The sequence below is a fragment of the Crotalus tigris genome, unplaced genomic scaffold (assembly GCF_016545835.1).
Source record: "Crotalus tigris isolate CLP2741 ecotype Arizona unplaced genomic scaffold, ASM1654583v1 scf7180000024342.5246164, whole genome shotgun sequence".
NCBI classification, from domain to species: Eukaryota; Metazoa; Chordata; class Lepidosauria; order Squamata; family Viperidae; genus Crotalus; species Crotalus tigris.
The window spans coordinates 3,877,418-3,889,642 of NW_024100512.1; the positions used below are offsets into that span (position 1 = coordinate 3,877,418).

Here is a 12,225-nt window from a genome sequence, read left to right on the forward strand (position 1 = left end):
GGCTGAGCCTTTGGGGTGAATCACAGAATTGGGAATCAGATGGATGTCAACTTCTTTCTGGATATTTTTCTGGAGACTGAGCTATATCCTCACATTTTGTTTCAGTTTTATCACTTGTTATTAAACTAGGACATTGATATGCTTTCTGATAAAATGATTGGCAGATTTCTCAGTTATTCCTAGAGTCTTCCCCTTTTTCCATTTGGATTTTTCCCCCCTTAATGTAACTAATTATGTACAGCAACATGAATCAGTTCTTGATTCTTTGCAGTAATATCCTTCTCCATTACTGATAATCAGCATTCCTCTCGGCTTGTCATATAGCATGTGCTTCTAGCACACTGGTTTTGTATGGTCAGGACAAGCCCCTATATGCTTAAAAATATTCTTTGTAGATGAAGCAGATTGCACTATTTACTTGTATGGGTTAGATTTAATGAGCAAAGAACAAAGACTTCATATTCATATAATTTTAGTGCCAAGGATGTTGGGTTCATTCTGATATTAAAAGGAACTACAATTGATGTTTTTCACATTAATAAATGGAACAGCATAGAAGCAACATAGAACAGATAAAAACTAGGCCAAAGTATTTGAGTACTCCAAATATATTGACCTCACTGAACTTACTTACAAGAGGAGCTTCATGCATAGCATAACTGCTTTAGAGATCACAGAACAATCTGTACAATCTAAATTGTGAGACCAGCTAATTGCTGAGTATTCTTAATTGCGAAATTCCTCTACCCTGAAATCTAATTAATTCTTATCTGCAGACATAAATTATTTTAAGAGTAGGCTAAAAGCAATCATGCATATACAATTAGACTCTCCAAAAAGGACACACAGCTGGTGACTAGTTGTAGATTTATACAACTGAAAAGATTAAGATCATTGTCCTGACCAACCATTCTAACAAGATAGAAATTAATTATCTGTTCCCACAGTGCACAGTATGCAATTCCATAGCTGACACAACCTCCCAAAGCCAGGGGCATTGCCCTCTAAAATGTATTGTTGAACTGTAATTTTGAATCTGTCGAAAAGGGAAAATAGTTTAATGTAATCAGTATGATCATATTAACACTGTTTGGAGTATGTGACTTGTTAAAGATCAGATTTTAATTTGCATTTCCATGAGTTGAATTTATTTGAATTTTCAGTTTGAATCATCAGTTCAGATCATTTATTTGACTTGATTAAAAAAAGTGTGTTTGCAGGTATAAAAGTCCATTTAATCTTAACATGGATTCAGAAGAGTCTGATTTGATTTGATGCCTTGAATTAAATTGAAAGTTTCAAATTGAAAGACTGATTTGATCGAGTTGCCTTGAATTTGAAGTTTTACAGCTTGTTCCCTGCTCTCAGAAGTTTTACCTTGTTTACTTACTTATATAAGTTAGCTATATTAGTCAGGTTTTAAAGCAGGATCTCCTACAATTAAATTCCATTCTGTTCTCTCTATATAAGCATGTATATATTTACATGAATTAGTTCCCTTTGGCCTAAAACTTTCCTCTCAGCCTCATTTCTCTGCACTCATCCCAAAACTTATTTAGTGCATCAGGTTCTTCACATGAACCTCTCTGGTTTTTTTAAAAGTTAACATCAAAATGTTTTTTTATTGGCAAAGAAAGAATTAAGATTGAGATATAATAGTCTCAGTATCCTTTTTGATGTTGGGAGCTGTGGCACATCATTGAACAACTAAAGCCTTCTCTTCAGGTAAAGTAAAGATGATGTCTGGTGCTGCTAATTTCTAATCTATAAATAATGAGTCTTGTCCAAAAGAAATCATGGCTTCAAAGGGTACTGAAATTGAACAGATGAGATGGCTGCAAGTTTCTTTTCATCATATAAATACAGGAATCAAAACAGTTCTAGTAAGTATCTCCAGTGCTGTCATTAGTTTTGGTTCTTTGTTCAGATAGTCAGAATGAGAAGGTGAAGTCTTTTTGCTGTGTTTTATTCAGATTGTACTAATCTTCTGTTACAGCTGATGGACCAAGAGATACGATTCCTCGAGCCTGTCAGTTAAATGCAGATGTGCCGCAAGTCACACAGCTGCTAAACATGAAGAAACTGCGCCAAACAGAACAAAAATGTAGAGGCCAGCCTTTAAATTCACCAGAATTAGGTACTCTTAATGATTAATATTTCTTTATTATATCTATTTGGGCCAAGGACTTTTATTCAAGTGACATTGCCTGTATTCATACATAGTATTAAGCCATAACATGCCATACTTGTTTTCATTTAGTTTTTGTAGAAACCCAGATATTGTGAATTATTCAACAAGCAAGAACAGTGTTTAACCCATTCATACTCTTCAAGGTAGATGCATATCATCCAGTCTCAGAGTCTGTAGCATTTATTGCTAATTTTATTAGTAGTTTTAACCTTTATAACAACCCAAATATTTTTCCCCAAATGGCCTACATTCCTATCTAAAAGTGGGAATGGATGGATTGTCAGACCCAGCGTGATACCTACCTGTCCGTATCCCTATATCCGGCGTTGATTGAGACGACGGGCGATCCAGGAACTCCCAGTCAGTCCCGTTGGAATTGCGAGCTGCACCGCCAACGCTGTTACGAGATTGTTGCTGGCGCCTCTACAGTGACAAGCTAACGGACCATGTGACCACCTAACGTGGAGAGCGTTGCATGGAGTGGGAGGGGCCGAATTAGGCAGGCGCAATGAGGCACAGCTTTTGACTGGGATGCTGGGTCTGACAGGTTTTGGATGCCGGGAAGGCAGGGAGACAGTGTGAATGTAACGCCAGGATTCACAGTACTAATGGATGGACGGCGGAGAGACTGGGTGTGGTGTGGGTGGAGTTTTATCACAGGGCGGGGTGGTTGGGTGTAGCATGGGTGGAGTTTCGTCATAAGGGGGTAATTAGGGTGTGTACTGTGGGCGCGGTGCTGCGATGTATTTAGAGCACTGGGGCGGGGCTCCTCCCAGGGCTAACTTTGTTTTCAACATAGCGAATTAAACCTTGTTGGATACTGTAACATTCCTGGTGTCTTGGCTTTCCTGAAGCACAGTTAGGACGTTCTTACGTGGATGAGTTAATATATTACCACTTGTGTAGAACATTGATTCCAAGTGGGTCTATTAGACCAGGGGTCCCAACCCCCTGTCTGTGGACCAGTACCGGGCCACGGCATGCCAGCAACCGGTCTGCACAAACACGCAAAGCCCCATCCATGAGATGCAGGCAACACATAAAACTACGCGCCCTCCAGTCTGCGGAAAAAACGGTTCCACAGAACCGGTCCCTGGTGCCCAAAAGGTTGGGTACCTCTGTATTAGACTATCTCTCTGGAAGTAAATGACAGCCATTCGCATATGTGAGGAATGAATGAGTTTATAGAGATTAGTACAGGTTGCCCTCATTTTGTGACTTCCATTGATTCTGGTGACTCTGTCTTTAACAATATGATTACTAAATAAGCAGGTGAGTAAGAGAAAAATGCTGTGAAGATCGCTGGTTGTTGCCTTCTCATTCAGATAAAGTTTCCTCTACAGCAGTGGTTCTCAACCTTTTTAATGCCGCGACCCCCCCCAACCGGTCGTAAGTCGAGGACTACTCAACCAGTCGTAAGTCGAGGACTATTCAACTGGTGCAGCAACGTTTGCAGAATGGGACTTTTGGCGGGCTCAGCAGGGCAGAGACAGCCTGGACAATTCCTATTGGCTTTTGAAAGCCAATAGAATTAGACTTTATTCAAGAGAGTCTGTAAGTTTTGGGAGAATCCACCAGGAAAATAGCGAGGCCCTGATTGGATCTCCATTATATTTATAGTGTATTATACTCTATTTAAACCCCATTCCAACTCCGGTCGGGCTGCTGGAACGTGCTACATTCCACCAGCTGCTGCTTAAACTGTAAGTTTTGGGAGAATCCACTAGGAAAGTAGCGAGGCCCTGATTGGATCTCCATTATATTTATAGTGTATTATACTCTATTTAAACCCCATTCCAACTCCGGTCGGGCTGCTGGAACGTGCTACATTCCACCAGCTGCTGCTTAAACTGTAAGTTTTGGGAGAATCCATAATTATATAACTAAAAATCACAAACAGTAGCAGTACATTCAGGGCAAGTGTGTCTGACATCCCCTGTATCTAAGATGTCCGGCTTAGTTCAGTGCAACACCTGCTTTGCAGCTGTCTTTCGCAGTACCCTTTTTAAACTTGGAAACTGTCCTATCTGTAAACAAATCACTAGCCTACAAGGACAGATCATTTACCTAGGGTCTGTAATCCGTGCTCTTCGGGCAGAAATTAGGTGTCCAGTTCAGCCCCTCTACTCTAGTAAGCCCCCATGCTATCAGCCCCCTTTACCACAAAGATCCTGCAGGAAAAGGGCAGTATGGACAACCGTGGGATCTGGCAGGGTGAGAGCTGTGAACCATAAACACAAAGCTTTCGCTGTGTCCCTGCACAACAGCTACAGTGCCCTTGCTGACCTTAATAAGGACATTAAGGAGACTGGTAAAGGTATTTGTGAAGATAACTCAAATAAGCAGGGGATTGTGGTCCGAGATGAAAAACTAGATTTTGACAGGGAGAAGTGTGAATCAGGTATTGCACATCAGTCATGCAAGAATAGAAAGGCTCCCAAAAAGAGAAGCTACCTTCTGGTAGATGATTCAATTATAAGGGATGTAAATTTAGGAAAGGACACAGAGGCTTTGAAAGAGGTCAGGTGTCTTCCAGGTGCTACTGCCAGTAGGGACAAGAAGCGTATTTCTAAAATAATCAAGAATGGCAGCAAGGACTGTGATGTGGAGGCTATTGTACATCTTGGCACTAATGATCTGTCCCAAAAAGATGTACTCTCTGTGCAGAATGATTTCCAGAGCTTGGGGAAGGAACTTAGCAGAATAGGCTGTAGGCTTACTTTCTCAGAGGTTTTACCAGTGTATAAGGAGCAAAACGGAAAAGGCCAGCGCATAGCACAATTCAATATGTGGCTAAAGGAATGGTGTAAAGGGGAAGGCTTTGGATATATTAGTCACGATGTCAGTAGCTGGTCCAATCAAAAGATGTACAAAAGAGATGGTTTGCATCCATCAAAAAAAGGGACTGAGTTACTCGGCTATAAATTCACAGATTTTCTGGAGGGAAATTTAAACTAAACAGCGGGGACAGGGAGTTAATTGATACGGAACAACCCTGTCCCGGCAATTTAAAAACTATAGGGCTATCAGTGCATGTAGCATAGATGTGTGTGTGGACAAGAATACCAACCTTGCTATCAATCAAAATGAAGCCTCTAATAGCGAGTGCCACATAAAGTGCACTAACCAAATAGGTGGTAAGACAATAGGGGAACTCAGGCACCACACAGGTTATGTAGAAAGGAAACACAGGGCCACCCACAAAGGACTCAAATGTTTATACACCAATGCACAGAGTATGAACAGCAAACAGGGTGAACTAGAAATTCAGGTTAATGAGGGCAGATACGATATTGTTGCCATTACGGAAACATGGTGGGATGAAACCCACACATGGAACACACAGCTAGAGGGATTTAAATTATTTAAAAGAAACAGACCAAATAAAAGAGGAGGTGGAGTTGCTCTCTATATAAGAAATAACTACATCTCCACAGAAATAGAGTACAACAATGATAAAAACTGTCTTGAATGCATTTGGGTCAATATAAAAGGGGGGGGAAATGACATTGCCATAGGTGTATACTACAGACCACCCAACCAAACAGAGGAAATAGATGAACTTTTTGCTAGTCAGCTAACTAAGGTATGTAGGAAGCACATCACAATAGTAATGGGGGACTTTAACTACCCTGACATCAACTGGGAGACAAACTCCGCACCAAGTGGAAGATCAAACAGGTTCCTGGCAAACCTAGCAGACAACTTTGTCTCCCAAAAAGTAGAGAAGGGAACTAGGGGATTAGCCATTTTGGATCTAATTCTCACTAACAGAGATGAAATGATAGACGGTGTTGAAGCCATAGGAACCCTGGGAGGAAGTGATCATGCAATATTAGAATTCAACATTATAGAAGCACAACCAATAGAACACAGTCAAACTAGAGTCTTGTACTTCAAGAGAACTAATTTCAATAAACTTAGAGAGGGCTTGGGAAGGATTCCATGGATGAGAATCCTCAAGGGGAAAACAACTCAAGAAGCTTGGGAAATTTTGAAAAATGAGATAATAAAAGCACAGTCTAGCACAATACCAACAAAGAGGAAAAATAACAGCTCTCAAAAGAAACCAGCATGGCTGCATAAAGAACTCTCTGACAAATTGAAAGATAAAAAGGACAAGTATAGAAAGTGGAAAGAGGGGAACATAACTAAGTCAGAATATCAGCAAATAGCCCGAGCCTGCAAAGATGAAGTGAAGAAAGCCAAGGCTCAAAATGAACTAAGGCTTGCGACCAAAGTCAAAAATAACAAAAAAAGCTTCTTTCAACATGTAAAAAACAAGAAAAAAGTGAAGGAAATGATTGGTCCATTAGTGGGTGGAAGTGGCAAGAAGGTGACAAGCAACAGGGAGAAAGCAGAACTATTTAACTCATTTTTTGCATCTGTCTTTACACAAAGGGAAAAAACAGACCAACCTATCAAAAATAGTGCCATAAAAAACAAAACAGAAACACAAGTTAAGATAGGCAAGAAAATGGTTAGGGAGCACCTGTCCAGCCTAGATGAGTTCAAATCGCCAGGACCAGATGGATTACACCCCAGAGTTCTCAAGGAACTGGCAGATGTGATATCGGAGCCACTGAACTATATTTTTCAAAGATCCTGGAACACAGGGGAACTACCAGAGGACTGGAAAAGAGCTGATGTAGTTCCCATCCTCAAAAAAGGAAAAAAAATGGATCCAGGAAATTACAGACCTATCAGCCTGACCTCAATACCTGGGAAGATCCTGGAAAAGATAATCAAACAACGAATCAACGAACACCTAGAGGCAAACAAAGTCATTACTAAAAGCCAACATGGGTTTGTCAAAAATAGATCATGCCAGACAAATCTTATTGCATTCTTTGACCAAGTGACAAAATTAGTGGATCAGAGGAATGCTGTGGACATAATTTACTTGGACTTCAGTAAGGCATTTGATAAAGTAGATCACAACCTACTACTTGACAAGATAGAAAAATGTGGGGTAGACAGAACCACCACCAGATGGATCCGTAGCTGGCTGACCGGCCGTACTCAGCGAGTGGTCCTCAATGGAACTGCATCTATATGGAGGGAAGTGTGTAGTGGGGTGCCCCAGGGCTCTGTTCTGGGCCCAGTACTCTTCAACATCTTCATCAACGATTTGGATGAAGGGATAGATGGGGAACTCATCAAATTTGCAGACGACACCAAGCTGGCAGGAATAGCCAACACTCCAGAAGACAGGCTTCAGATACAGAAGGATCTGGACAGACTTGAACACTGGGCACTAACTAACAAAATGAAATTCAATGGTGAAAAAAGCAAGGTTCTACATTTAGGCAAGAAAAACCAAATGCACAAGTACAGTATAGGTGGCACCATGCTCAATAGTAGTAACTGTGAGAGGGACCTCAGAGTCCTAGTAGACAATCACCTAAATATGAGCCAGCAGTGTGCTGCAGCTGCCAAAAAGGCCAACACAGTGCTAGGCTGCATTAACAGAGGGATAGAATCAAGATCACGTGAAGTATTAATACCACTCTTCAATGCCTTGGTAAGGCCACACTTGGAATACTGCATCCAGTTTTGGTCACCACGATGTAAAAAAGATGTTGAGACTCTAGAAAGAGTACAGAGAAGAGCAACAAAGATGATTAGGGGACTGGAGGCTAAAACATATAAGGAACGGTTGCTAGAATTGGGTATGTCTAGTTTAACGAAGAGAAGGACAAGGGGGGACATGATAGCAGTATTCCAATATCTCAGGGGCTGCCATAAAGAAGAGGGAATTAAGCTATTTTCCAAAGCACCTGAAGGCAGGACAAGAAGCAACGGGTGGAAACTAATCAAGGAGAGAAGCAACCTAGAACTAAGGAGAAACTTCCTGACAGTGAGAACAATTAATCAGTGGAACAGCTTGCCTCCAGAAGCAGTAAATGCTCCAACACTGGAAGTTTTTAAGAAGAGACTGGACAGCCATTTGTCCAAAATGGTGTAGGGTTTCCTGCCCGAGCAGGGGGTTGGACTAGATGACCTCCAAGGTCCCTTCCAACTTTACTACTATTACTATTCTATTGGCTTTCAAAAGCCAATAGAATAAAAGGGAGTAGCACAGCTAAGGAAAAGGGGGAAAAAATGGCGGATTGCGTTGTTTGGTGACCCCCGTGAAATGGTCGTTCGACCCCAAATAGGGTCCTGACCCACAGGTTGAGAACCACTGCTCTACAGTATTCTGTGACTAACACAGTTTTTTGCCCCCTGGTAGGGTGAAGAGATTTCCTAAACAAGTTATCTCTTTCTGAGCTGCTTTTCTCCAGAGTACAGTCCAACTGCAAGTTAAATAAACTCAGCTCTGTGAGCTTCATTAGTTGATTAGAACTCTTGGGTTGGCTGGCAGCTTCTCCCTGAAACTTACCAGACCTTAATCAGTTTCACACTGAAGACTTTTGTTGTCATAAATGCCCACAGTAAATGAATGTTTTATTACCATGGTATCTATGATCTCTGTCCAAGGTAGTCATTAAACAAGGACTGCTTGTAAACCTTTTCATCTTGTCAACTTCACTAGTAGGGTGAATAGGGATATGGGAATTATTAGTTGTCCCTGTATCTGGCTTCCAAATCATCAGGATGATTATCACTTGCAGAATCTCACTGTGTCATCTTTCAGTCTGAATTTAGAATCCATATCTTGGATATGGCATAAAGTGAAGTTTGTAACTGCTTTTGAAAAAGAGACAGATGTATGACTTTTGATCAGAGTGTGATCAAAGAATACTTGCCAATTAAGTTGTTTCATAAAATATGTTCTTATGGTATTGCTACAAAATCTGGCTAATCTTTAAGAATGAGGCTATTGCAAGGTAGTGCCTCTGTATGAATAATCTTATGAGAGATGCAGTCAGGGATGGCAACATGGAATGCTGTTGGGATGCAACAGATTATCATTGCCATTGGGGGATCCTGGATGGAGAATTGCTGCTGTTGGACTGATTTGGAAATAGAAGTCCAGCAGAGTATAAGGTTATTAAAACCAATTTCCCTTAGGAATGTACCCTTTGAAAAGCTGAATAATTCTAAGCTCCACATTAAATTTTGCTTTCTTTAAAGCAAAACAAAATTCAAAAAATGTGTGCTCTTCCATCAAAATACTTCATTCCCAAAAAAAGATCTTTGCCTATGAAACCGTCCACCAAAATACTAATAAGAATTGCAATAAAATTAAAAAAGAGAATTAATTTAATTTAGAATATTATGAAATTCCTTCCGTATCTAATAAAATTGGGAAAGGGGTAATAGAGTTCATTTAATTTTAATTAATTTAATTAATTTTAATTAATAGTATAATTATTTTTTAATTTTATTTCATCCTCTATATGATAACCCATATTCAACTTTAATTTTATAAGACATTTTATTTTGTGTTTGAATAAAAAAACCAGGGTACTGTATTTCTAGGAATTTCAATGCAATTTATTTTAAAGTTCAAAAACAAATGATGCATGGCATAATGTAGAGAAGAAAGATAGCCAAGCTGATTACAGGTGCATTGGCATGGATTCCTTGAAAACATTTAATAGCACTATTACTATTTTTTAATACCACTATTAACATTTTTAATTCTGATGTAAAATTATCTGGGTGATTCTATTTAAATGTACTTTAGTGGATGTGCTTTAATACAAAACTATGCAAATATGATAGCAGAGATCAATCAAATTATTGTTTTAAAAAATACTCGTTTAAATCAAGCATGATTCCTGGCGATCACATGGACATATCCAAGTAGTTTTCTTGCAAAGTTATGAATTTGTTTATATATTTAATTAATTTAAAACATTACATGTTATGGATGCGGATTGTGTTGCTTTCTTCCAGGTTGTTTTCAATACCCCAATCTTATAGAGAGAGATCCCTTTTTGGAATAATAGTTAAGGCATCAGGCCAGAAACCTGGAGACTGCGAGTTCTAGTCCCATCTTAGGTACAAAGCTAAGTGGATGACCTTGGGCTACTCTCTCTTCCTCAAGTAGAGCCCTTCTTCCCTAGGAAGGAGACAGTGGCAAACCACTTCTAAAAATCTTGGCAAGAATACTACATGGATTCATCCAGACATTCACTAAAAGTCAACACTAACTTGAACATGCGCAAAAAAAGGTCCAGTATATAGCTCTGAGATTTTATTGTGGTCTCCTGAGATCTGATTGTGCCTATCTTTTTTGGGATCTCACAAAGTTGCTTAGATGCTTCTACCTAGCTCAGTGGTTCTCAACCTTTTTAATGCCGCAACCCCCAACCGGTCGTAAGTCCAGGACTACTCAACCGGCCATAAGTCAAGGACTACTCAACTGGTGCAGCACCATTTGCAGAATGGGACTTTTGGCGGGCTCAGCAGGGCAGAGACAGCCTGGACAATTCCTATTGGCTTTTGAAAGCCAATCAAATTAGACTCTATTCAAGAGACTCTATTCTATTGGCTTTCAAAAGCCAGTAGAATAAAAGGGAGTAGCACAGCTAAGGAAAAGGGGAAAAAAATGGCAGACTGCATTGTTTTTTGACCCCCGTGAAATGGTCGTTCAACCCCAAATGGGGTCCCGACCCACAGGTTGAGAACCACTGACCTAGCTAATCAAATCCGTCCTCATTGCCTCAGTAATAAGTAAAATATGATTACAAGTAGTTTTCTGTTGATGAGGGCAATTGGGACCCAAATTTTCATCACTAAGCAATGAGGTCGTAAATGTGATTGCATTGCTTAGCATCAGCAATCCTGGCACTCCCCATTGCTCTCGTTAATCAAATCCAACTGGTTGCTAGGTAAGGACCCACAGGATCCAAGCCATTCTGGCTTGTTTTCTCCCAGCCCTGAGCCTCAGAAGGTAAGGGACTGCCCTCTCTTGAATTGCCCCACCTTTCTACCTCCCCAACCCACCTCTGCCCTTTTAGCTGCCCTATATAGTGGCCATGGCAATGCAATATTGCTACATAAATATGATCTAAAGCAGGGATCCCCAACCTATCGGCCGCAGCCCCTAGTGGCCATGGCCTACTGGCCACAAGGCCATGAGACAAGCTGACCCACGCATGCACTCACCCCCACTCGTGCTAGCACCCATGGATCTGTTTGCTCATGCATGCAGGACTAGTGGCGGAAACAATCACTAGTGGATGCATGGGTTGCATGGACCGTTTGCTCATGCATGCAGGGGTTAGAGGTGGTGGCATGCGCATACAGAGGCCACTAGCCCCGTGTGGGTTTTGCAGCTTGTTTGCGCATGCGTGTGGGACTAGCAGCAGTGGTTAGCACCTGTGCTTATGCACAAACGGGGCCACTAGTGCCATGGGGGTTTCACGGCCCGTTTGTGCATGTGCATATGCATGTGTGAGGGGCTAGCAGCAGTGGTTAGCACCTGCACACCTATGCAAATGGGGCCTCTAACTTACATGTGGGTGCGCATGGCCCCATTTCCGCATGCTCATGCATGTGTGTGCAAATTTCCCAGCTGCTCCCTTTCCTCCCAGCATGAAAAGGTTGGTGACCTTTGATCTAAAGCATGACCTATGATCTATCGTGTTTTAGATCATATTTATGCAGAGATATTGAAAACTTGAAAGAGTCCATAAATGTTTCGGTATTACTGTATATATGTCCATGTATCTTGCTATTTTCAGTTTTATTATTAATTATAAGGACAAAGCTGTACATTGCCACCATACAGCCATAAATTATGGCCATGGTAAGCCTTCTATCTCAACACATTTTTGTTTCTTCTAATTCATTGTTTACAATTTCCCTGAATTTCAAATGTAATTTTGTTCTATCAAAGAGCAATTCATTGCTCTGAATGCTTTCAACAAAATTAATAAATCCTTCATGTGTCCACTTAATCATTATATGTGTAAATTGACTAACATTTTACACTATTAATTCCTTCAATTCCCAGGTCAGATTAAGTCCTGACTGTTAGTCAATGTAAAATGTAGGAAGCTTTTCCCTATAATGGGAGCATGGTTTAATTGAACACAGAATCAAGTCTGGTTGCTTAAGTTGAAGAGCTCATCTTG

General features: G+C 40.6%; 1 protein-coding gene across 6 annotated transcripts in view; it reads left to right on the top strand.

Annotated features, from left to right (window-relative positions):
* Positions 1-12,225, top strand: part of CFAP20DC (CFAP20 domain containing) — a 188,866-nt gene that overhangs the window by 68,966 nt on the left and 107,675 nt on the right. For all 6 annotated transcript variants that reach the window (XM_039326717.1, XM_039326715.1, XM_039326713.1 and 3 more), the window contains one exon: positions 1,997-2,137. In XM_039326717.1, coding sequence (XP_039182651.1) covers positions 1,997-2,137 — 141 coding nt within the window. The remainder of the gene's footprint in view (positions 1-1,996; positions 2,138-12,225) is intronic.